The following is a 27988-nucleotide window of genomic DNA, read 5'->3' on the forward strand; positions in this document are numbered from 1 at the left end:
ATCGCGGTGGCGAACCTTTCCTCTCTACCGTTGTTATCTCGCGGCTCTCGACGACGGTCAACCGTGAAAAATGAGTGTCGCGAGCGGGTGATATTTTGCGGGACGCCGTGAACGGAAATGGAGTGGAGAAAGAGAGAGAAAAAGAAGGACGGGGAGAATCTCGGAAGGTACGCAAAATCCTGCCACCGCTGCCGCTGGGCGAGGGCCGAGGGGAGGATGAATCCTCCGCCGCTCCGACCACCCGCAACTGTGAATCCCGATCGATGGACCGAGCATGCGAGCGAAGCGGCGGAATTCTAAGCGCGCCCGCCGCGCTCTTCCTCTTTTCCGTGAGAAAGAGTGCCGCTTCGGCGCCCGGAATCCCACGGCACCGCGACGCGCGCGTCAGAACCACGCAAACAGCGACCATGAGTGTAACTAATAGAATTGCAATTTTAGAAGGGAGAAAGAGAATGGTTATACTTCCTTTTCTCGCTGCACGAATATGAATTAGATTCGCGAACGAGAACAAAATTTTACGTTTAGGCATTCGATTCCAGGTGCGACTTGTAGAAGTTGAAGCTGTAGACTGTAATACCATAATTAACTCCGTATTGTTATTTTTTTCATCTTCAAACCGTACAGATCAACATTCGACGCGTTTATAAATGAATAAAAGTGTTTATAAAATCCGAAAAGATTTGTATGCCTTTTTTGATCCCTCTGAATAAAGACTGAAATAATAAATTTGAAAAAAAATAATAGTTTGTTTAAATAATTAAATAATAATGGTCTTAAGACCATTCGTTTTCGAGAAATTACTGTTAAAAATTGTACCGACAGTACTGACTCATCAATATGGAGTAAGGGTTAATAATGATTTTAATTGATTCCGAAAACTATAATGTAGTGACGAGCGACGAGTGAATAATTACTGACAAGGACAAACTTTAACATGGTCGTTTCTTGAGATTTCGCAATGAAATAAAATTCACTGTGTTTTTATCAATGTGGAAATACTGGATAAAATAACGCCGTAATCTCGCCGGCGCGGCGATTTGAAAGAACTCGAGAGGCGATGTCTGATTTTTGTGAGACTGGATCGCGCAGTATGCTACGCTAGGCAAAGAAAACTGTGAAAGCGTCCGTCTCTCGCGATAGAGTGAAATGTAATTGAGCAACGGGGAAAAAGTGTATGCTATGTGAGAGAGAGAGAGAGAGAGAGCGTCTTACACCGCGTGTGAACACCTCTCACAGATATACGGATGATAACGGGGCATCGTTGCCTTGATAGAGGAAACGAATGCCGAGAGAACGAACGCGTCCGTGACAATTTTGACAGATTATTCTTTACAGTAATATTCAATATTACAGAGGATTTACTTATAAAAATAAAACGTATATATAGTTTGTAAAAATATTGCATAATTAAATGCTATAAAATATAATAAAATTGAAGCTGTTATACGAGATAACTTTGATATATTAAGAGAGTATTTTATCGATATCGGAAGATATCGATTTTTATTTATATATAATTAACACCTATGTCAAATTTCAATCTTTCGATGTCGAAAATCAATGTAAATCAATTTTACAGATTAGATTATCACTTCGTTTATCCGGTTATCCATAACCACGACCAGTTTAATCAAGACATTCCGGCGTGAGTAAATCACAGGATATTCCCGGAATATCCAACGCAGGCCCGATAGGGCGTGCACGATGACGTGGCGCTGTCTAAGTAATTTAACGCGTTATCGGATAGCCTTAAAGTAGCAGCGTATCAAGCGTGAGGAGGCGAAGTAAGCAGAGTCTCTCGCAGGTTTCGTTTTGCCGAGTTCCCCCGAAGAGGACGCGGATAGAAAATCGCGGAAGCTGTACCCAAAGAGAGACCGACCAGACAAATGGCGTGACGCGAACGGCCTCTCTCTTTTCTTTCTTTCTTTTTTTTTTTTTTTTTTCTCTTTCACTCCGAGCTTGGCAAGGCTCGAAGACAAGTGGATCGAAGCGCCGTTGCATCGACGTAGGTCTCTTCCTCCCTCCTTTCCTCACCGACGGAAAACGTCGGACGAGGTGGCGGCGTCGTGCCGTTACACGAGCGTATATACATAATTAGATGCAATTAAGCCGCCCCTTATCTGCGCACGACGAGCTCCCTGTCCCTCTCCCTCTCCCCTCTCTCTCTCTCTTGCTTTCTGAACATACCGCGCCCGAGATTTCTCGCGGTTTTTCTACTTGCCACGAAGATAAATCCCACCGACCCGTAATCATCGGATTTTCAGTAGGCCGGCTACGGTGCGGCTCTTTTCCACACACGGTCGGAAAACGCGCGCGAAACGACCAATCTGCGTGGATAAAAGCCCGAAAGTCAATTTCCCAGGAATAAGGATAAGAAAGTAGAATTTACGGGCGGAATATAGGACAGTTTCGTAGAGACGTTATTACCGTTCTCTGCGTACGGTTAGCGCGTAAGAAAATTGTTACAACCGTTTCTTCTTCGCTCTGAGTATTTCTCTGAAGAGCATCACTCGAAAAGTACAGCGAAAGATGCTGAAAGAACGATATGTATCGATATGCGTGTAAAAATATCTGTGTAATTTTATCTGAATCCACGCGTGTGTTTAACGTTAAATAAAACTGTATATATTTAAAAGGTGGTAAATAAAAAACGCGTAAAATATATTCCAACACAAAACTCATCTATGTTCGTTTCATCATTTATTAATCTAAATCGCGGCGACTCCTCGAACGACGAAAGATTATCTCTCGGTGACAAAATTGCCTCTGGCAAAAACGCTCTCTTAATCCCGTGTTCTTTCATCGAGCACTCGTGAGCGCTCTACCTGCGAGAAACGTTTCTGCAGGAACGCTTCTCGCGATTACGGAAGACAGGATAATCCGCTTGGACGTACTCACCTTGTTGTGCGGCAGCTGCGTGGGCACGTAAAGCGGCGGATCCAATCCTGGGTTTGTGACGGCGTGACGTCCGATAATCCTGTCGGCCGGTTTCGCATCGTAGCCTTCCGGCTGACCGATATGGAAACCCTTGCTCTTGACCCAGAAGCGGAACTTGCTGTTCTCCGCGCTGTTCATTTCCTCGCCTCGTAACGTCCTCAAGATACGCGCGTATTTCTTGATAGTGATCGTTTTAGTCTTTGCCAGATCGCCATACGTCTTGATGACCCATGGTTGATAAGCGTTGAACATAGCGTCGTTTTGAAACTTCCTCGGCGAAGCGTTGGCCACGTCGGGTCCGTTCGGGCCCTTTTGCACGTTGTACGGAGCGCCGTTGACATTCGACGAGTACGACAACGCTATTCCGCTCTTCGTGTCGACGGCGGCGGAACCCTTCGCTGGATATCCGTTGTTTAATGAGTTGGCGACGCCGGAAGCGGCCAAGGAACTGCTGGTCATGTTGGAAATGTCGAGGTACGAGACGGACGAGCTTTTACCGAGATTTGTGGCGTTACCAACGAAGGTCGCCATGGAGGTCGACATGTACGGTGGTATCGGTGTAGGAGGCATGCCGAGGCTTCCGGCGCACAGGCCGGCCGTTTGTCCGCCTGTCAAGCCGAGCCCGGTTACGGAAGCGTACGACGGCACGTCCGACATGCTTGACGTAGTCGTCCAGCTGGTGGAGAGCGCGGTGCCGTTCGATATATCGCTCGTCGAGGAAGAGGCAGCCGAGGTGGCAGCCGTCGAAGTGGACGACGACTTGGTCTGAGTGGCCGATCTCGAGACGGAAGTTCCGCGACTCCTTGAATTCTGGCTGTCAGTCGAGGTACTCGTGGTTGTAGAGTTCGACGACGAGCAAGACGAATTACTACCCTTCGCTCCGCTCGTCGAAGTCCCGCGGGACTTCTTCGTCGGTGGTTCATCCCGAGAGCTGTTCATCGAGTTCAGATTTCCGTGGGATGGGCTGTTGTTATTCTCGTTCCTCAAGCGCTTGCTCGATGACGACGTACTCGTCGTGGATGATGACTGACTCGAGGGAGTTGGCGAGCTGTTCACCGGCGCTCTGCGACGTAGACCCATCATTGTCGTGCTGGCCATATTCGCGTCGTTCGGGTTCTCGTGTTTACGTGTCGCAAGCGACCTTCTGTTCTTGGCCGTTATCCTGCAACGGGCACATCGACACTCAACACTGCAAGCACCAAAGTCACACTATAGAGATTATCCACGATCCACTTGTTTGTTCGAGACTCAACGAGCCGTTTGCGGTAACGTTAACACCGTATCGTTCAAGAAACGCCCCGACGTTTTTCCTCAGGGATGACGGGGATGACAGCTGCGACGACGATGCTGCGCCTGGAAACAAAAGAGGGACGAAATGTGACGAGGAAAATTAGCTATGCGCAATTAAGCGGCGGAAACGTTTAAGCGCGAGGGCGCCGCTAATGGACTGCTAGCCGAGCGGGTGAAGGCTATCGTCAGTGGGAGAAGTAGATTATAACTGCTCGGATATAATACGCGGCAGAAATTCACTCGGGAAATTGACTCCCGTCGCCTTCCACTTTCTGTCCGATAATAGACGCGCGGCACAAAAAAAATTCTCGCCGCGAAAAACTCTCCGCTCTATATTCTCCGCTCGACTAGATCCGATCACTCTTGCCTCTCTTCGAGCTTATTCAGGGGCTCGTAAAGGTAACAGCATCTAGCGAGCCATTTATTTGGAAAATGACGCGAGCAAAATTTCTGAAATTCCGCTGCAATTGAGAGATTAGTTTGTGTTTCTAGTTTATTTATTTTAGCTTCTTTAAATTCATCAGGATTCGAAACCTGTTGCATTTAAAATAAATCACTGATCTAACATCTATACTTTATATTTCTATTTCTTTTATTGAAAGTACAGTCAACAAATTACTGTTGTTTTAAATAATGCAAAACGGATCAACTTTTCACTGTTAGACATCACACTTGAAATATAGAAATCTCGCGCTTCTTCACGTTTCAATTCTAACCGCAAATGAAGAAATAGGAAGTTTTCGCAAGAGCAGCATTAGGATAGACGCTGACACAATTAGCAGTTTACACGACGTATTAAACAGAGAAACGTAACCGGTTAGTCGCAACGACCTTCCCTTTCGCGCGTGGGGCGCTTTTGCGCTCCGTGTGTATATTCGAATGCCCGATATCAAACTACAATAGAATGTAGCGTGCGACGTGTCATCTGAAAAAAAATCTCGATATAAGATCCAACAATTATTGTTATCAGCCTTCTGCGACGTGTAGAGTCGAAAAATAATGAAATACAACGATCTAAAAATGCAGCCACCCTTTGTTTTCACCCCTAGAGACGTCCTATCACGCTCTTTGATGAACGTTCTATTATATCTGTCGCTGGTTTATCTAAAAGATCTAGAAATTCCAATACAAAATTGTGACGATTCGTTCAAATTCATACGCGCGCGCACACACACACATACATATACATATATTGAATATAAATTTATATAGCAAAGCAAAGTGATCAAAATCACTGTAAATGTATCGAAGATCTCGTGAGTCACGTACTGCGAATAAACGTGACCGAGTAGAGTATAATCCGCAATGGTGGCGCGAACCTAGGAGCGGGAATTAATTCGATAAGGTCGATCGAAACGTCGACCTCATAGTCCGTTCTAAGAGCCCGAGAGCGATGCTTAAAGCATCCTTAGATGACGGGAACTGGATAATCCTCGGAATACCGGTAGGTCGTGGCGGATATCAAAATGAAATCTCGCGGAGTCGCGGAAACAGTCAATTTCATCGACGGCCTTGGGCTGTGTTAACGGGCAAATTGTCGACAATTGCAGGACACGTTCAATGAGCACGACTCGCAGGAATAAATGCGAATATAACTATTTTGATAAAGTTCTTCGAGGTAACGAGGAAAACAAAATATAGAGAATCTTAGATAGTCTTCCGTGGTATATATGTATGTATACATACATAGTAAGTGAAATAATTAACAAGTGTTTATATTGATATTAATAAAATTGATTTCAAAAATTATAATTGAAAAACACATAAATGAAGACTTCATTTAAATCATAAACTAATATTCAATAAGACGTGAATTTTGTATGTTTAAAATAAATTGTCTATATTTTTTACATGAAAAAGATAGAGACTTTAGCATCTAAAACCACGAAAAGTCTGTACAAGACTAAGTTTGTTGGGCGCTCTTTCACAATAGACATTAGTTACTCTCATGAACGAGATAGTTATTCTGACGACTATTACAAATATATCCCTAAATATGTTAGCCTGGATCGTTTGATATATTTTGACGAAATAATCACACCAAGGACTGGGATAGATTTCTTATTCGCGATTACCGCTCTTGGAAATGTCAATCAACGAGCCGACTGACGGACCGGTTTCCGTGTAAAATGGTATACCTCTGCGGTTTACGCTGGACAATCGAGAAACAAGTCCGCGAGCGGGAACTAATTCAATGAGACCGATCGAAGCGTCTAGCACAGTGGCTGGCATAATGGCCGGATCGCGATGTACGCCGGCTCCTTCAACAGAGAACCAGAGAGAAAAAGAGGAAGAAAGAAAGAGAGATCACGAAGATAAAATACGATCAAAATGTCGGGATAATATCATTGTCACATAATCAATATTATCATGCGCAAAGATACGATCGTACGAGAGTGCGAATAGGTTTATTTTAAGAGAGCCACGATTCCTTAATTAATGGAACAATTAAGTATCTATTAACTACTGCAGTCTCATATTTAACTCGCGCCACTAGACTCGCAGACAAATCAATGGAAAGAGATCAAAGAGAATAAAATCGACTGATAATATTAAACGGAACATATTCCATCATGCTTTTTGATTACGAAAGTATGAGAATACAAGCAAGTTGAAAAGAAAAATGAAAATTAACTTCTCAATTGCCATGTAATATTTTGTATGTCGTGAAAAAATAATTTTAAATAATCAAGATATTACCAAAATCTGAGAAGACGTATAATTTATATAAATGGAATTATGTTATCGAAAAATCTTCATCTAATAATTATTAGAATTTCAATATGTATGAAATATTTAAGAGAATAAATTTTAAGCGCAAGCATTCGTGGCTTTAAAATTTTAAACGGTCTCTGAATGTTTTGAAGGAAACTTAATAAGCGTCTGCATACGTGAATGTGTGCAAAGAATGAGGGAAATCCCAAATTAAGTTATCTCGCCGCGTTCCGATTTCACCGAACTGATGTACATACGGTGCGCAAACGCTCGCCGCGGACAGAAACCCGGCTGGGTGAGGAAAAAAAAAAAAAAAAAAAAATAAATAAATAAAAACTCGAGAACCTGCATTCATGATTAGGTGACCCGATTAAGTCGGTGCCTAGATAACTCGCGACGAACAATCAGGAAACAAACCCGTACGGCGGAACGGTTGCGGGAGGAGCGGCAGGGTGATGGGGGGGGGGGGGGGGGGGGGGAGAGCAAATTCAATAAGGTCGATCGAAACCGTTCGTCCGGCACGGTAGCCGCTATAATAGCCCCGGCGCGCGATATATCCGCGCGCTCCTTTAGGTGGCAGAAACGGGGCCCCGGGACGGTGATATGTCTCGGCTTAGAGCCGCACACAAGTCACGTAGTGGCATGGGACCACCACCGAGTATTATAGCGCGTCCCCTATCGTCCCCGCAGACCGTCTTTTCTCTCTTCCTCACCCCTCTCTCTCTCTCTCTCTCTCTCTCTCTCTCTTTCTCTCTCGTTTCACCTCCTGTCTCTTCCACCGTGTCGCTCTATCTCCCTTCTTCACTCTACGTATACGCTATATTCTCCCTCTCGCGTTCTATCTCTTTTCTCTATCTCTCTCCCTTCATGTACATATTACTCAGCGTATAATATGGGTGCCGCTCGCACACCGAGCCGGCCGGGTGTCACGCTACGTGCTTCCTGCCCGCAGGCCATAGTGCGACAAAAGGCCTTATGTCCGCCCGCTCGTGGGACACTCGTGATCGCAATGTGTAATCAAGCTCGCATGGCCACTGTATTACCACGTACGCCCACCCGTTGTACGCGTGCATACGCGGCAGTTTCGGTTATCCGTTTCCCGCGCAGGACGCCACCGGGTCCTCCCGTTCATCCTCCTTCCCCTCTCCACCCCCGCCCCCTCTTCCTCCCTGCCCTCTCTTTGTCTACCCGTTGATCGGTTTCGTAACAGCGGCGTCTCGCGACTGCCGATCCACAAATTTGCGATTGCTATTTTCATCATCTGGAGATGCGTGAACGTTTCTTTGTTTTTTTTTTTTTTTTTTTTTTTTTTTTTTATTATTGCGAATAAAAAGAATATCTCTATACTAATATTATGCAAGATTTATAAAATAATTGCCAGATTTTGAATCAGAAAAGATTATGTCATAATGAGGTTGATGACAGATTCCCCTTGTCTATAACAAATTTTTACAAGTATGCCTAGAAATTGATAGAAATTTGATTTTAACGTATTATTTTTCTTCTCGTTTTCAAGAAATATATTTTTATTTCACAATTATACATATTTTCGTGTAGTATCATGATTCAAATACAGATAGATCAATTTACATTTGCATTGATTCTGATATATAGATTAACTATTACCAATTCAAATATCAAATTAATATATCGAATCGTAACAAGTATTGCTATTTTCTATCATCAAAAAAATGATTGTTTTTTTTTGTTTCTATATTTGCGAGATATTTTTGCACAAGTTTTCAAAGAATTTTGTTTTAACTATGATTGCATAGCCTTTTTGATTCTCTTTCAAAGAATGTAAAATACAATTAGTAGAATTTGGCGATCTATAAATATCCTACCTTTTATCGTCGTTTAATCTTTTAATTTATTCAAGGTAAATATATTGTAAATATATATTGCTAATTAGCATAAATCGCTCCTTCTTTCTTCAAAAATAAAAACTACCAAAAAAGAAAATTAACGTAACTGTTTGTTAGAAGAAAATTTCTATTATTAAAGGATAAAAATAGCAATTTGCAAAAACATCAATATTTCGTGACAACTAATTAAAGCTTTCTACTAATAATCGTACTTTTATTTTGTTAAATTAAGATTTCTAAAAAAGAACGTTCGTCAATGAAACTGCAGAGTTCGCGAAATAGCTTCGATTTTTCAGTTAAAATTTGGTCGCGAATACTTTCGCAATCGCGATTGAAAGATTGCACGTCGAATTCGGACGACTTCACAAGTTCCACAAACGAAGCTCAAAGAGTCCATAAACCGAAGCAATTTACGATCAATATAGACACATGTTTTGACGCGCGACCAGTTTACATACGTACGAAATTTCGAACGTTCGTGACAGGTTTATAACAGACGTACATATGTACGTCTGTAATATATGATTAGCACGAAAGAGTGAAAAGTTCGCCAAGAACACCAAGTAGACTAAATATCATCTATAGATGATGTAACTCATGAACATGATACTCACGAAAATCTCTTCAGAAACGCGACGCATTTTATTTTCAAGCTTCGAAGGATCAGCGTAACGAGATTGCGAGATGCAAGCGCATAAACGTATTCCGTTCTTGTTCGGCGCAAGAGTTGTGCGAGAAGCTATATCCAACCTTAACTACTTTTATCGATCATCCATCAGATTAACGTAAGTAAGATAGTTTCAATAGTTATGTCTGGTGAAAGACACTGCTTAAGAAGGATCATAAGAGATAATAAATCCCCACGACAGTTAACCATACGACGTATATTTTTTTAACCGATTAACCTCTTTAATGTTGTGATATTTCGAATCTAATTATTATTATTTTAGTAGATGGCTAGTACTTTATACAGTAAATAATTCAAAGAAATACTAAAATTGCAACAAATCTTTTAAAAATTCCGAAAAGTTATTGAATATGTAAGATCAATCATCGTTAATGAGAATTAAATTTAAATACGAGTTTTAACACAGCAATGACGATCAAGTGCGTTTAATTTAACGCGCTCGATCGTCGCTCAATGATGCGAAATGCTACGTATTAACAAATTTGTCAGAGAAAGAAATAGCAGATAGAGACAGGGATGAACTATAAATGGCGCTTTATAAGAGCAGCGCAAACGAGTGCTTTGGGAATTTCTAATCCAACCTTCGTGCGGGTTTTTCATTGTCCGCCTACATCGAATTAAATCGCTAGTAAGAAGAACTAAACGCAACGATCGCGTGTGATCGAAATGGCGGCAATCTCTTAACGCTTCGAAAACCGATAATCAGACTTTTCTTAGACGAGGCAATCTTAAATGTGATAACAGAACTTGAGTAAACGCCTTGACGTACACATCGATGATATCCTCCATCGAGTTAATCGCCAGTTGATAAGAAAAATTACGTCCGACAGCGATAAGCCCTTCAACAAAAGGATCGGCCGATTAAATCCACCGCCGAATCGGCGCCTTTCGCAAACGGAGACCCGTTAGAGATCCCGTCGGAGAAACCGTCCAACGTCGTTCTCTTTGCGCGAGTCCCGAGTGGCAGTAAGTTGAATTCCCAAACGGGCGGGTGTGGCGACCGGCCCGCAACGGGCACCGTAACGGACGGACGCTGCTATCTCTCTGTTCTTTTCCCAACGAGAAAGAGAGGGGGGCGGGGAGAGAGAGAGAGAGAGAGAGAGAGAACTCTTCTTTTTGAGAGACAAAGAGAAAACGAAGGAAATCTCTAAACGCACGACATTCGGGAAATAATTCTGTTCGGATTTTATGTCCTCGATCCGCGCTGCTCGCGTGCATCGATCGATTATTTCTGAGAAACGTCGCCCTTTCGCGCCCTTTCGCGTCACGAGAGAGATCTCTTGGCGCAACCTAGACGCACAAGCCGCAATATAATCGAAACGCCGTGATTAGAAAACGTACGTACAATTAAACGAACGTACGTCAACACATTGTTAACACGTACTTTTTGTTTCAGCTGCGCAAAATTATCGTATTTGTATGCGTGATTCTGGTATATCGATATATTTTGGAACACGAGGTTTCTAATGCGAGATACGTGTATGAAAGAGAATCGATTAATAATTTATAGCACTCATTTACATAGTATGTCGTTATGACTTCGAAATAGTTTCGTGAACGATTTTATTGCTGAAAAATGTATCAATGCAAATGGATAGTATAAATGGAAATGTCAATTAATATAAATTAAAAATCGTATATCATTCGGCATTGAATGACATAAAAAGCGGATTAAACCGACAGTCCGCGTCGATCCGACGGATAATCAAGAAAAGCTGTTAAAAATGTCGTAATTTTTTCAAACGAATCTTTCACTAATCACGTTTGAACGCGCGTCACACGAATTTCACAATAATTTTTTTGTTCCGCGTACGTAAAAAAAAAAAAAACTCCCGAGATGAATTTCGATTTCGAATATGATTCAGGAAGAGAGAGAGAAAGAGAAAGGGAGCAATTTTCAGAAACAGAAAATCGCATAAACAGCATGAAAATTATAAGTTACGATTGAAACTCACTTGAAAATCGTCGTCCTCAGCACTGTCACACTTGTGTATCGCTTGTTTTACGCACTGGCAAGATTGGCTCAAGCTCACTCAACTCACGAGACGCTTTCGGAACAAAGGGTTCGAAATGGAAATTGAAAAAAGATGGGGGAAGGAGGGAAGGGGGGGGGGGAAAACGAAATCTTGGCACCGTCAGCGATCTGCAACAGAGCGCGGCTCTTCCGTGTCCTCGCGTGCGTCCACCGAATGCGCGAGATCCGTGCCGCGTGTCTGCCCGAAAGTGTCACCTCCCTCTCTCTCCGGGCGACTCCGACGTGCCGGCGAAGATCCGTGAAAGGAGGAAGAGGCGAGAGATCGTCCGCAACACGGTCGCGCGGACGAGCGCCGTCGGACGGTGGCGGCCGCTTCTGTGCTCGCTTTCCTTTTTTCTCGCCTCTCTTCTTCCTCTGGGTAACCACCAGCCCGATGATGTTGACGTCGCGCGGCAACGAGGCGAGTATAGGAAGACCACTACGACGACCAGCAGGAAGAGCGGTGGTAGAAGAGTAAAGAGTGGAAGGTGGCGCGCGGGGGTGGGGAGGGAAGAGAAGTGGAAGGTAGGAGTAAGCGAGAGAAATGAAACAAGGACAAAGACAAACGTATAGTAAGTATAAGTAAGAGAGAAGAGAGAGAAGAGAACGAGAAGGAAGAATCGGAGCAAGAACGCCGGCAGACTGGGTTGACTCGGTGGCCGAGCGGTATCTCACCCGCGAAAAGCGTCCCGCGATCAGGTGACAGCGGGAGTACACACCGGCGTTACTCTCGAGCGAGAGGGAGAACGAACGAGAGAGAAAGAGAGGGTGTGAGAGAGAGAGAGAGAGAGAGAGGAGTTAAAGACGGAGAAGGAGAACGGTTGGCTGGCGCGACGAGACGAGGACAGCCGTGTCGCGAGCGGAACGTAGGGGGGGGATCGTAGAACGGCGCGGAGGGGGCTAGGTTAAACACGTGAGAGAGAAAAGGACAAAGAAGATTGGAAGGAAAAAGATGGAGCGCGGATGAGGGAGACAAGAGAGGGTGAACGGGATGGAAAACCAGCGGATGGAGAGAGCGATAGCCGGTGCTCGTGCGTTCGCCGAGTGTAACTCGACTACCAGAGGAGGGCGAAGGCGAAGAGAGGTCTCGACGGGACAGAGTGGGACGTGAAGAAACGCCGCGCGCCAGGGACGAAGAGGGAGAAAATTTCAAGAGGGAAAGAGAGGACACGTGCGCGTACGTGTGTGTACGTGCGAAGCGAGAGAAAAAAGGACGGGGTCGGAGCGACGGTGAGGGAGAGACGAGGCCGAAGTGGGGTGCCGAGAGCCGAGAGCCGAGAGTCGAGAGCCGAGAGAGCGTACGAGCGGGGTGGCCGGCAGGGAGGCAGAGAAGGGCTCCCTGATCGCTTCTGAGTGCAAACGGTTCGGCGTGCGGTGGGACACTGGCAAGCAGTCAGGCGGGCGGGCTGGCTGAAACTGCTGTGGATAGCGGGTGGCGAGCGGTGCGGTGCGATACTCTACGGAACGGGACGGGACGGGCCGAGAGCGCCGAGTCGGGCCGGGACCCCCAACCAACACACGCGCACACCAATGTGCGCGCACACAAGTGCAAGGCCGGAGCGTTTGCGTGTAGTTGCCACCGACAGAGGCACCACGCGGAGAGAGACGGAACGGACACAGACGCGCGGTTCACACGAATAGAGTTGGAGTCGAGCTGTCGGACGGACGGTCGGATGCGGGATGTCGAGGGAGGAAGGGCAACTAGCAAGGCAGGCAGGCAGGCAGGCAGGCAGGCAGGCAGGCAAGCAGCAAGCAGGCTCGACGCTATACGCTATAGAGCCTCACGCGTTACTACGCCAACGGCTCTCTGTGCCTGCCCTCGGCTCGACTCGGTCTCGCTCGGGCTCCCGCACTATCCCGACTCTCTGCACTCTGCGCCGCCGTCTCTCTATCTCGTCCTCGTCGCTCTAACGTGACTACTCGTCTCTCGTCTCGCGCGAGCACTTCTCACTCTGTTCGCTCGGTCTGGTTCCGCCGCACCGTGCCAAGCTCAACCGAGACGAGCCGAGACGAGCCAAGCCATATCGCGCCACGCCGCCGCTCATGCCGCGCCGATGCTCTCTTCCGCAAGTGCACGCGCGCGCGCGCGCGTAACGTGACCGTTTCTCTCTTTTTCTACGCTGTATCCGCTGCTCCTTCTTCCACTCCAAGTTCCTTCGCAATGTATCCCTCTGCCACTTTTTCTCACCCTGCAACTCGCTACGGTCCTTTTAGTCCCCTCTGCGGGACGTTTGCTCTTCTTTGACGGAATCCTCCTTCGCGTCGTTGTCGAGCCTTCGTCATTTCACACATCTTAGTTCCATCGATGCAAAATTCGAACATTTTTCTTTGATATGTATACGCACGTCTACATCGGAACTATACCGTACAACTATTTGCTAACTTACCGGAACTTTTCAAAATTGAAGCTAACGCGAGGAAAGGTATTTAGCGGCAAGATAAAAAGAGATTGGATCTGTGCGAGGGCAGTTATCGCGGCATTTAACAACCTTACTGTTGTTGGAATTTTTTGAAAACGAGAAACATTAAATTCATTTGGCAATATTCCACAAACTGTTTCAGTGTCGAGAGTTTCAGGTAAAAATGTCTCGAATTCCAAATTCGTTGGTGCAGTCGTTCGCTTGCGTTTTCTTTAGTTTTGTAAACGTTAACGCTGAATTATTCAACGCGCATCGTGTAAGCCTGCGCAGAATCTTGGTCCTCGAAAGAATCTGGAGAAACGCGATAATGCTTGAAACTGAACTCAAAGTTCCCTTCATCCCTCAGATTCATTGAAATATTTTTTGAATGTGCTTTGAATATTAAAAAAAAAGCTCTGAAAAAAATTTCGCTTAGAATCGGTACTTTACTGCGATTTTACGATTATATCTGTTGTGTTGGATTTCCTCGGATTATATTAACTCATAAAGAGAAATATTTTTAATAAGTAAATTTTTACATCACGTCTAATGGTCAAATTATATTAAAAGATAAATGATTGTTTATGTAGCAAAATTTATCATATTCAGATTTACTATTGTTCTATGACATTTAAACGTTTTATGTGTTATAAAGAGAGACTATTGCAATTCAACGAATCGTTGTAACTATTGTCTTTTGTACGAAAATTCGAAATTTGTGATGCAGACACTGTCAATTTTTAAAGAATTATTACAGAAGACCCAACTATTCTGAGAAAGTATTATGAAAAGACACTAAAGAATAGTTGACGAAATTACTTTAATCTCTATTCTTCTCTTCTCAAAACACCGGATGAGGGCGACTACGTACTAGGAAGGTAACGGTCAGTAAAAAAAAAGAAAGGATGAGAAAATATATAGAAAGCTAAAGACTTAAACGTGAGCGCACAAAGAAATTTACAAAATTATAAGAAATAATATCTAACGGATAGGGAAAAGGAGAGAGTTTTATCAGTCGATAAAAACCTCTAAAACTCGTATGAAAAAACGTACGTGCGTCGCGAAAATCATAAATTTCCTTTTACGTATCGCTTAGAGAAGAGGGACCGTTGTCGTCCAGGTCGAAACACGACATTCACCAAACATTCACGCTTCTTTAGAGAATTCTAACTATTCAGAGAAAGCAGAAGTCGAACGCAAAAGAGCGGAGACATCACCATGGTAAGCGGGAGCGAGCGAGACTAATGTACACAGTAGGGGGCGGTACCCCTTAACACCGGGCACGAGGCAAATAGAGGGACCAACTGTATTCTATCCTTGTTCGGGTCGCTCTAAGGGGGTCGAGGATTATTAAAACGCGGACGAAGGACGGAAAAGAAAAGCAGAAGAAGGGGAGAGCATAGCCTTCTACTATTACTGCAGCCTCTGAAACCGGTAACCCCCACCACCCCGCGCCTCTCACTCTTGTTCTCCCTCTTTCTCTTTCTCTCCTTCAACCTCCCTGATTCGGTATTCAAGTTGGAGCCGCGGTGCATGCTCTCGGTGCATAAAATGCCCCCTACAATGATCCCAATCAACTGTGGTACCCATGCGCGCTCAGCAATCAGGACCGCTTTGATGACGGCGGCCAAAAATTCGGCATTAATTCAATGAGAGACGCCGCGCAGCAGATCGATAACGATCGATCGATCGACGACTCGCCGCTCGTTGTGGATCGCGCACACGCGAAAGTGGATCATCTATCTTGATCAGGGAGCTTGAAAGCCGAAACATTCTGGAGTGAGCGTTGAAGCACTCCTTGAGCGTAAATGTCCCGCGAGAAATAAGCCTCGAGAGATTGCAAGTCGCAGAAAAAAAATGACCGCATGAATACGACATAAAAAGTCGTCCGAATAACGCGCGCAAGCATCATACATAAGGGATGAAAATAATGTATCAAAATTTGTCTATACCTTACGATATTTCTCCGACTTTGCGTCTTTTAACACAGTACAAAAGAAAAATACAAAGCCATCATTTGAGAAAGGCACATTATCTGTGACCGCTCAAAGATCCCAATGGCTTGCTTATTTAAGGACCGTACCCTTACCAGAAGGATGTTAGAAAGACATTATAAATTAACGTCAACTAGTGATGCTAAATATTTTGATATAAATACTTTAATCTCTTTTGATAGATTCGTAAAAAAACACATCAATCTTGCTGATTCATTTAGAAAAAAAGTTTCTCTTGTAATATAACTGTTTTAAATTTTTACTCACCTCAATTTGATTATAAAATTCTTGATATTCCTCTACTATTCGGCTCTTTTGTCTATTCGTGATCCTACATTTAAAAAAAAAATATAATCTTTATATATATATATATATATAAAATATAGCGATTTATAAAAAAAAAATCACGTGGTATAAATTTTATAATATTAATCTTAAACTTTTTTTCTTCGCTAACTAACGCAAAAAAAAAAAAAAAGAAACTAATTCTAAATTCGACTAAATTCTAATTTATAATGTAATAAAATCTAAGCATAGAAATAAATATCTTTGTATGCCTCATTTTTTTTTCTTTGACTTCAATTCCAACGTAACATTTTCTTGATCAGATTGCATTCGTACCTCCCCACTTAACCACTCAGTTCAATCACGCGTGAATGTTCCAGAAACAATTCCCTTTCCTTAAGCGGGACGGCCACGGCACGGTTCGTCGACGGCGTTTGGAAACAGTCTGGGACAGTACCGTTCTGGGTGACGGGCACAAGCCGCCAGTATCAAGCAACGACCACTACGAAGGATCAACACAGCAACGTCCCGTCACTAATTACATTCTCCTCGCGCAATCACGGTCGGCGCGTATATACACGGTGCGCATATACACTGCACTTCACGTTACGAGCCGTACCGTCCGTTGGCAAAAGTCCAAATCTCTCGGCAGATTAAAAGCTTCTTTCGGCGATCCTCTTGGCTGGAGTGGCTGCCACGTTTTCCTGGAAAGCCTCTGCGGAGCGAATCGGCGACGGAAACCCGCCGATCCTCCCCTCCCTTGCGTCCTCGTTTCGAGGCGAGGTGAGATGCCCCGCGAAATCGAGCGCACACGTGAGGGACCCCCACACCCCGGGGGTCCTCCTTCACGTGATGCAAGCTTAAAATCTAAAATCGCTGAGGAATCTCTTTCTCAATCCGCGAACAAATGAAATACTAACGAAAGAATGTATTTGATAAAAACTGTACTCTTTAAGATTTATTAATTATTAAAGAATCGTCAATTAATTAATAAATTCAGCAAAAATTAATTTATTAAAAAATATTTGTCAATTTTTGGAAATTTTATAGAATAAGACGAAAAAGTCATTATTGTGTTATTTGACTAAGGCAAGAAAAAGACAATATATATGATAAAAGTAAAAGTGTGGAGCTTTTCTCGAAGCTTTGAAAGATGAGGAAAGATCTCGCTTTTGTGAGAGAAGGAGAGGAAGTTCGACTGTGTCTCCTGCTGGAGAAGGCATAGAATGGCAAAATTCTCGTTTTGTCGGGATACTGCAACTAAACGCGCCAGCTATATTCCTTTATAAGCATCCCGACTTGTAAAGTAAATTCTGCCGACTTATTAGCATTTGGATGAGAGAAACGAATGCGAGAAGCTCTAAATTTCGATCGTTGCGTTTAGAAAATGACAATGATTAGAATGCCATAAACGTCTCTTACGCGCACGTGAATTAATCGGTCTTTTGGAGGCTTCTTAGAAATTGAAAGTGATAAGTTTCTATCGTTAGAGTTCTGCGCGATTATCAAAAGAGTGATTCCGTAAAAAATGTCGAAAGAAATCTTTAAAAGAATCCATTATCAAGCTATCAAGGATCATCAAGGATCACAATTGGCCATCCTGTTAATTTGCAGCGTTGTTAAAAGCGGAAGAATAAACGCGAAAACCTGGTCTTCTTTCAGAGAAGATAGAAACGTAATGGATTTTTTACACCGAATGAGTAGCGTCGCTTCGAAAAGTAAGACAGACTGTAGAGGAGAGAAGCAATTAAAAGTGAATGGAAAGTGAAAAATCGCGAACGGCAGTGATACAGCTTTAATGGTTACTTCGTTCTCAACGGCGTAATTATATCAAAATAGATTACTTGAAGAATATCTTTAGCAATTTAGAAAAAGAAACTCTCTCTCTATTTAAAAAAAAAAAAAACATTATTTTAGTATTATTTCTAACTAAATCATATGTTAAAATAACTTAAATACCCACAACCTTTAAATATGTTGCAATACCAATAACGAAGAGATTAAAATCAAGAGATTGAAAAAAATGCAAATAATTAGATAAGATAAATTAATATAAAAGAAGATACATACAATTAAGTATATCGATTATATTGTTATATTAAATAGCATCGATTATAAATCCACCGTAAATATTTACGTTATTCATTAAACATATCATTTAAGTCAAATGTTTAAAATACATCTAAAGAAAAAAAGATATAGGACAAGAAAATTTAACACAACACATTCAATAAATGGATAATAAAACAAGCAAAAACAAATGATATAAATCTTATTTTTAACACATGAATATAGCGGGAAATTATGATGAAATGATATTTTAATTATTTTTAATGCAAAAATCTGTCAAAAAATATTTAAAAGAAACTACAAATTTTTCTGAATTGGCCCATATTATTAATGCAATTCACAAGTATTTGTAGCAATTATTATGTCATAGACGGATATCAACGGCATCAATGGATCGTGTATCAAGGAGATCAGATCACCGCGATTGGAAAGCCAGAATAATAGTGAACAATAATAGTAGATATAAATATCGTTGGAACAGAGCCGATATCGCTTTTAGGTGCGTATTTTCAGAGATATGACCTAGCAGACACTCGTAAAAAAAAAAAAAAAAAAAAAAAAAAAAAAAAACTCGCATCTATAAAGTAGCGCTAAATGAATTATGCAGGTTGTTATATTCTGTCGATTCTCTTTATAAAAGAGACCGGCAAATACATAACTCATAGTACATGTGTATTATCAATTTCATGCACTGCATCTACGTCACGAGAGTTACAACACTGAGAATGTCCTTTAACATCACTCCACAAGTTCGCAACACATCACAATTTCGAACATCTCGGAAATGTGTCGTAGATCGCTTGAGAATTCAACTAACGATCTACGCACGAATAGAACGCGATTCTTGGACTGAATTCGTGAGACAAGAATTTCCGCACTCGTTCCGGTACGCGACTCTAATTCATACTTTTTTCTTCTCCCCTCTTCATTCCGTGAATCTGATTCGCGTCTCCTCTGGACCAGTTCTCGATCCCGGAGCATTCTCACGGGCCGGGAGAGGGATGCTGATGCTGAGAACTGGACAACGGTCAAGCCTCGGCCCGTTCCTCGCGAACGAGAGAAGGAAGAGAAGGGCGGGGGTAGAAGGGGGCTAGCCGATGCTGGACGATGGCTCAGGATGTGTAGGGGTTGAATCTTTCGAGATCGGAAGGGTGAGCGCGGCGTGATTCTGGTTTGATTTTATTCCGTCGAGGGATGATTCCGCTCTCTCTTTCGCCGCGTGAGAAAGGGCTCTCGGATTCGACCTTTTTCGCCGTTCTCTTCTAGCAACGTCGCTTCCGTACATGACGTTATACGACACATCATCGCTACTAAACTTTTTTCCGGAATAGATGGTTACTCTGTAACTTTCGAGAAGCGAGAAACTTTATTTCAAAAGTTCGATCCTATTTAATCCGTTGCGACAATGCTGGGCTTAAAATGTAATATAATACACATAAAATCACAAAAGTCTAAACAAGATAATTAATTAAAAGTTGATCGAAAACCAAACCGTTCTGACAATTATTAATCATAAAATGTTTTAATAGCGTTTATCAAGTTTTAAAAGAAGAATAAAAAGTTTGCATAATTTTACGAATTGAGAGGGTTAATGCTCAAACAATCCTGTAACCACCAGTCACATTTTCGCGAAAGCCACGCTCGGTTTAAGGTTTGCAATTAGAGTCGCGAATTAAGCAACGCTGAAGTGCGAGCGAGCGAGACCCCGGTCGAATATCGGCCTGCGATATTCCCAGGATGACGCCAAGTAAGTTTCAGGACATCTGGGATTATCTTCGAGATTTGCCGAATATTTCAGCGTTCCTTCGTGAGACGCGATCTTCTACAACTCTCTGAAGTGATGGATATTTCTCATAATTTCTATCGAAGAAATATTTTGATGTAATCGAACACGAAAATGAGAAATAGAAATATCAATTTTGTATACAGTTTATTTCAAAATCACCAGAAATATGACTTATGAATGTATAGTCGGAAATTCTATTTATTATGTTCCATAAACATATTGTATCATTAGATAAGAGGGGGGGGGGAGAGAGAGAGAGAGAGAGAATAAAATTTTATATCATCTGTTTATATATCTCCTGCAAAATAACTCTTAAGTATTCAATATTAAATAATTACTGATGTTTCAGGAAATAACTACAATTTTTTTATTTCTTCTGTAATATCTAATAGAAGGAAAAATTCGACAATTACGGTAAAAAATCGAGAACACCGTCATCCGCAGCAGTTGGAATTATTATACAAAATGACGGTTACCGGTGTGAAGCGCGATGAAAAAGCGGGATCAGGGTGGAGGGTAGCGACCGCTAAGTCAACGGTGGAGCGGCAAAAGAATTACCGGCATTGTTCCAGTTCCCGGGCCTTCCCGCCCCTTTTGCGAAAACAAAAGGACGGACGCACGAGAGAAACAGAGGTTGGGGCGCGGCGTGGTCGCGCTTAATTCTAAATTCGGCACTAATAACGCCGACCTGTGTTTCGTTAGCCCCTGGGAGATTAACGCGTCGGCGAGCGGCGGCCTAATAGCGCCCGTGCACAACGAATTCGAATAATATTTACCTTCGGCGTGGCACGGCACGGCACGGCCACCCAGTGGTCCCCTGGGAGCGGCAAATGCGATTGGTTTCGACGTATGCGCGCGTCCGATCGTTCCGCTTTTCACCGATCAATCGGATCGTCCCGTGCACATCACGCGCCATACGTACTCTATATTCTTTCCTCTACGTTGATTTTATTTATCGCCCTTAAAAACCCAGTTATGCCATCGAAATTATGAATAACGTAATAATGAAACGCGTGCACGATGTAACGCTTGAATTATTTGCGAGAGAGAGAGAGAGAGAGAGAGAGAAACAAAGTAAGCGATATATATACATATAATTTGCTTACTCTCTCTCTCACGAATAATTCAAGTGTCACATCTTGCACGCGCTTCGTTATTATATATAGGTATATGTATATGTATGTAACTGATACTCTTTGCAAATCAAGAAAATTATTTGGAAAGTTGAGGAATAGAGGATAACTAGCTTTTTCTCGCCGATATTTGATGGAATTTTATATATAACACGCGAAATGATTGGATAAAATATTTAAAATATATGTATTTTAAATGTAAAACGTAAAAAGTATATATTCTTGAAAATTGAGTTTAGAATGCAACTTTCAAAATATAGAGTACAGAAAGTATTGTGCTTCAAATATTAGTTTAAATACTAATGTAAGTCCGAATTAACTATGCAATCGCAGATATTTTTATCGTTTTTAAAATTTTATTTACCGTTCCTCGTATTAATTTATTTCGTTAGAAACAATCAGGGAAAGAAATAAAATGTCAATAATAAGAAAATTTCAATATCTTTTAGTATCGCGTCATATAATGAAATTTCTAATTAAATCGCGTAACGTCTAATTAAATTTATTAAATTCGATACTGAATACAAACTGAAAGTTTGTCGAAACCTTCGTGCGCTCTCATCGAAATTTCGAGTAACTAAAGCCGGCAGCCGACAATTTGATTAATATCGTGCATTATCTTTCGTCTACTGCGCGCGTAATCAAGTATCTATTAAGGTGTACAAGTGGAATCTCTTGAATCAATGATTGCCATTCAGTCGGCGTTCGTATCGCGATGGTGATTCGCCAGTTTTCCTCGCCGCGAACACAGGAGACGACGCCAGTCCGAAGGATCTCTCTCCTCGGACGAGACGTTGCTCTCGGAACGATCAATCACTGTCGGCCCGTGACACCACGAAGAGATCGCTCGCGCGGGATCTCTCGCGGGTCTTGATTCCACAACCTCGGAATATGTTCAGAACCGGTCGGTCGCAGGGATTAACCGTCCGTACCGATGAATGACTTATTGAAATGTCACGGCGCCACGACTGCGCGCACGTCGGCTCCGTTATGATTTACGACCGCGCGACCGGCGGATGATTAATTTCAATTAAGACACGTGGCCGCGTGTTAAAGGATGCATGCTCTCATTATCAAGCGCATTGTATTTGAAAGCGGTCGATTTAACGTTGCGTAATTGATTTACAAAAAGAATATTAAAACAAGTAAGGAATTTACATATATGTCGATAATAATATCGATATTAACATGTCTCCATCAATATCCGTTTTTATATGAGAGACACAAAACATCTAAATTCGATACATATTAAATATATTTGAATAAATAATTATTACAGCGTATAGATTTTTTTTACACGAGAAATATAATATCTGTTTATGATTCTTTAAATTTAGCGAGTTTAATAAAATAACTTGATAATAAAATTTTGTTATCAAGTGTATACATATAACTTTAAATAAAATTTATTTTCCTTAAACGAGTCATTTATCTTGCTTTTTCATTTTTTTTCATATACTAAAAACGTAGAACGTAGATTGCTGTGGATATATAGACAACTATTTTCACAAATTTTTGAAGTACTTACAAAAATCAAACTCAAAAGATTTACTGCCACAAACTTAAATACGACTGATTTTAACTTTTACAGCATTTTCAGAATCTGTGTTTCTCAAAAACTAGGAAAATATGTTACGCATACAATATAAAAAGATTAAAAAATAGGAGGCAGAAATGTGAAAAGTCGAGAACAGTAGATATCTCTCGTCGAGGATCACAGAAGAATTTCCCCTTGACACAGATGTCAGATAAAGGATTCTGAAAGTTACATCCAAGCTGGGATCAGCTTCGATCTCGTCGCGGGATATCGAAGAAAACGCTGGTCAGCAAAAATTATTCTGTCTTGCTCAACTATGTAAGTCTAATATCGTGTTCCGTAGCATCTCTTTAACTTCTACATATAATCTATCTATATCTATAACACTACAATCTTTTCAAGAGCATCTGTACATAAAGTAAAATTTTACGTAAAAAGATATGTGATATAATTATTCGATATTTAAATCAATTTAATTACGAATTCTTTTAGAAGAATTAAAACAATAATAATATATAAAAATAATTTCAAATTATGGTAATAAAGAAAAAATTTGTTTTTAAGAATTTTCTTACAAATATCTTTGAAGAATTCATTTTACGTAATTTACATGAATCGTATGTATGAAATTTTTTAAACTTCCGACATTGAACGCTATTTTACGTTCCAATTCGAAACTCCTTCAAACGAAGTTTTACGAATACCAATTTCACAAAAACTGCCTGGGGTCGCAGGACGCGATTAACGTTTTAATGACATCACTTATTCGGCGGATAAGCCAATCGAAAAATCGGCGGGGCATTTTCAAGCTCGTCGTCCGGTGGACGAGATGGAAATCCCACCACGACGGTAAAACCGGCAAGTCCGCCGCCGGAAGGATATGATCGTCGCGAGAGCCTCGGGTAATCGCTGCAGAGAGAAAGGGAGAAAGAGAGAGAGAGAGAGAGTGAGAGAGAGAGAGAGAGAAAAATTCGACCGCGGGCGGGTTGGCTTTATCGGGCGCATATTTGCCGGGTTCTGCAAATCCCACCCTGGGATTCCGCGCGCTGTAGCGAAAGGGAAAAAAAGGAACAGCGGGAAAGAGCGGGAAAGAGAGGAGATTTAGGGAGGAGACGATGCTCTCGGGTGGGCGCCATACAACCACTACTTCCACTACCACCATTGCTGTCGCACCATCACACTGACACTATGAAACGTCGTAAACAGCACCACCAGCCCACTCTCTTTCTTTCTCTTTCTCTCTTTCTATTTCTCTCTCTCTCTCTCTCTCTCTCTCTCTCTCTCTCTCTGTATATGTATGTGTCATTGGTTAGACTCTACGGCTTTGAGGGATGATGGAACGACGGGAGAGGGAGGTGGCAAATAGAGTGGGACAGCGCGAGAACAAGGGCGCCGTGACAAAAGACTGAACGGGCTAGGAAGGCAGGCGGGAGTAGCGGCGGAGGATGAAAGAGATGGAGCGGGCCCCTCTGAGTAAGGGCGCGAGAGCCGAGACAGAAAAAGTACGCTGCAATGGAAAAAAGAGAGATGGAAGCGAGGGGACGAGGGATAGAGGCAACAAGCCCGACGGAGAATTCGAGGGCGACGGAGTAAATGGGGACCGACGTAGGACAGACGAGGAAAGGGGCAGGGCAGGGGAAAGCGCGGGTGGTTCACAAAGGGGACGGGAAGGAGAAGGCCATCGGGGTTGAAAAGTTCAATTGCACGTATTCTCGCAGTGACGTCTCGCAAATCCTGCGACTGCCCCTCGCGCTGCACGTCCATTTCTTTGGCGCCCTTCTGCCTTCGCCCAATCGTCCGTCTCGGTCTTTATCGTTCATCCTTCATTCTTTACTTGCACGAACGATGGAAAACTGATGATATATATACATGGCCCTTTTTCTTTTTTCTTCCACCCACCTCATTGTGTTTAACTGTACTTTGGTACTCTCTTTAAATTTGTACAGATACACGTGTCTCTTATATTATCTATTTTTGTTCTGGTATAAAATATGCGATTTATCAGATTTTTCAAATAATTTGTTTAAAAATTATATATATGTTACAGGCGATTAATAGCTACGACACATATATAAATTCTTACTTTTCAAAACATTTAAAGTAATCCAATTAAATGATTGTTAAAATGATATTAAACTACTTATTTCGATATTCTCGAAACTATAATTTTCAATGTTAGATAACTTAATTTTTACCATTAAAATAATTATACCGTTCTTTTAGTTTCGCTTTAGTTTGATATCTTTTATCGAAATGACATTTCTCTTATCTTTAGGATACTCAATGCACGAAGGTATTCGACACGCAAAATTCAGTTTGCATTTTCCCGTTTTTCTATTATTGCTCCGTTTCTTTCTCCCTTACTCCCATCCTCACATCCTTCATCCCCTTTTTCTTCCTAAAAAGAGAAACGAACGTTCTGCCCGTTTTACTATCCTCTTTTCCCTCTTCTTCTCTCGCTACCGCGCCCCACCTCTATTTTTATTGTCATAACCAATTTAATTAAGTTTCGCGTTTCGACGTCGCGTACTCGCGGCTGTGTTAAACATTTTAATTAAGCGCCTCGCGCATTTGCGTCGCCACCGCCCTCCCGTTACCGTCCCGTCTCCTATCCTTTTCCTACCCCCAACGTAGATTCGCACCACCAGTCGAAGCATCGGCATGGAAGAGAACCGTTCGACTATTTTACGAATTAACGAGAACGCGGGAAATGACAGCGTGCGCGCGCGCGCGCGCGCATCGGTTAGTCAGTAGCGCTTGCCGCCACCAACGCTAATTCGAGGGGGTTTGCGAGGGGGAAGGAAACGAGAAGAGGGATGTTTACGCTGGGATCTGCGAAACTTCCGAGAGCGGTGGTGGTTTTAGGGGTGCGCGCCGTCGGGTCGTGGTTTCGCGGTTAAGGCGACGTCACCGAGCCAACGTTGTGGAAATCAAATCGTTAACCCTTTCGATGGACGTGTTCGTGAGCGTCCCGCTATAGTCCATCCGAGACTCAGTAAATATGTATTATTTGAAGAGGGTCGAACTTCATAAAAAATGAAATAATAGGATTTCTCCGTACAGTGATTAATAAATCGTTTCTTCTGTATTTTTACACACATACATACGTTTCTTGTAATTTGCTTGTTATTTGCTTGGTATTTTTAGACCGAATAATAAAAAATAATAAATTTTTAGTTATGAATATATTTTCTCGATAAACTCAGTTTTGTGTACATTTATTACGAACGAATCTCAGAATTTTACTAATTATTGATATTGTTATTTATTAATTACTACAGTTCTGAGTAATTTCTACTACGTTAATGTTTCAATAATAATTAATCCCGCATTTTGTAAAATTTGATGAGGATTTTTTGACAGAAAAAAAGGAAAGAATAAGAAATTTATATACAATCGCATAAAAATTATTTAAAAACGTAGTAATATTTAAGTATAAGATAAGTGTGAAATATTATAAGTTTACACTGCAGTTGACCTCAATGTATTCGGAACATTTAAAACTTTGTGTTTCTTTGATTTCGGTGCCATCAGATCCAAAGGATTTGTGGGAAAAAATTTGAGAAATGACGGTGGTAATTTTTATGTTTTATCATCGCCAAAGCGGGGGTGACTAATTGCCTTGCTTAGACCCAGAGAGGAGCCAGCTGAGGTGACTGCGAATGTAAGTCGGCCGAGGAAAATTTACGATAAAGCGACTTTAATTTTGATTCATGGCAGACTCTCCTCGAAAGAGCGAGGGCAGACATACTCTAAAAAAGATCTTTTCTAACATCTTCCGCAATTTTTCCACTATTTTACCAATTTTACTAAATATCAAATTTAATGTAGACAAAATTTATATATAATTAAAACTTGCAAAAGATATGTACATATAATGCTATTAAAATTTTATTCAAGTCTTAAAAAATTTATAATTCTTCAATTTTAGAATATTATTTAATATATTATGTTATATAATATATGTATAAAATGCTATTAAAATTTTATTCAAGTTTCAAGTGATTTGAATAAAATTATATACTAGCATTTTTAAATAAAATAAAAAAAATGTTGCGCTAGTTATCTTACGACGCTTTGGTATGTTCCGTTTTATAGCAATAATTCGATGCTAGATCGTCGTTATTTCTACCTCTTTCCGCAGAATCATAAACCTGCGGTAGTGGCAAACGGGCGCCCGGGTCCCGGGACTTTTCAGCCTGCGGGAGCCGCCCTCCCGCACTCAATAATCCCATGGCGCTATAGCAAGCCTCTATTACGAACCCTCGATCCCCCGGCCGCCCGGCAACCCCCCAGCCACCCCTCGTCGACGCTCGCCTGCTCGGGGCCGAGGACGGATAGAACTCGCCCTGATTCCTGCCACGGAGCACTACGTACCGTAAAACCGCCCTTTCGCTCTCTCCTTCCATTCCCCTACGTTACTGAATTGATGAGAAGGCCTGACCATGTTCGAACTGCAGACAGATATCTGACCTTCCCCGGGAAGCTTTCCCATTCTGGAAAGGAATTGCGCATAAACGAGCTCGTATTCTACGTGACGTATCCCTTGTCAATTTAATATATTTGTTAACAATGTATGTAAAAGAAAATGTAGAATTCGACAAGTTCAATACATAAATTTTATGTGTTAATAATATATAGCAACAAAAAAGAAATTGGTTTTTTTATTTAAATATTACTGAAAGATAGAGCGAGAAATACAGTTGGATATAGCAAAGTTATAAAAGATTCCACTATCAGATTTCCAAAATTTTTTCACGTACCGCAGTTGTTATCACAACCGTGTTTATGCTTACATCGCTGAATCTCACAGCGAGACTTTGTTTTTTTTACAAAAATTTACCTGAATCCACGACACGCTGGAGAAACGTTGACCGGCCATACAGCGTCACGCCGTTCCGCACATTGCGGAAATACGCGGTCCTACATGTGCGGACAATTTCACCGTGCGTGCGTGTGTCGGTCTATCCTCGTGTCGAGACAGAGAAAGGAAGACAGAGAGGCAGAGAAAAAAAAGAAGAGGTGTTGGGTACACGACAGCTGTAAACCCCGGGGGCATACGAGTCCTCGACTCGCACCCCCGCTCATGACCCTCGTCGCCCCTTTTCTCTCCCTCTGTCGCTCCATCCCTGTCTCTCTGTTTGTCTCTTTCTCCCGCTGTAACGCTCTGCCTCCCTTCGGGCTCGTCCTTCATAGAGAGTCCCGACAGCGTTGTACCGGGGCTTATGCGTAGAGAGAAGGGGCGAAGCGGGGAAATGGGGTGGAGGATCAAGGG

The 27988-nt window shown here is 42.1% G+C and overlaps 1 protein-coding gene across 4 annotated transcripts in view; it reads right to left on the reverse strand.

Annotated features, from left to right (window-relative positions):
• Positions 1-27988, reverse strand: part of LOC140664588 (uncharacterized) — a 95105-nt gene that overhangs the window by 34990 nt on the left and 32127 nt on the right. Inside the window, exons 1-3 of one of the 4 annotated variants that reach the window (XM_072889807.1) lie at positions 16524-16670; positions 16170-16233; positions 2899-4290 (exon numbers count right to left, since the gene is read on the reverse strand). In XM_072889807.1, the coding sequence (XP_072745908.1) occupies positions 2899-4035 (1137 nt within the window). In that variant the 5' untranslated portion in view covers positions 4036-4290; positions 16170-16233; positions 16524-16670. Of the gene's footprint in view, positions 1-2898; positions 4291-11450; positions 13198-16169; positions 16234-16523; positions 16671-27988 lie in introns of those variants that run through there. The other 3 variants (XM_072889805.1, XM_072889806.1, XM_072889804.1) reach the window with 3 other exon arrangements.

The sequence above is a fragment of the Anoplolepis gracilipes genome, chromosome 4 (genome assembly GCF_047496725.1).
Source record: "Anoplolepis gracilipes chromosome 4, ASM4749672v1, whole genome shotgun sequence".
NCBI classification, from domain to species: domain Eukaryota; kingdom Metazoa; phylum Arthropoda; class Insecta; order Hymenoptera; family Formicidae; genus Anoplolepis; species Anoplolepis gracilipes.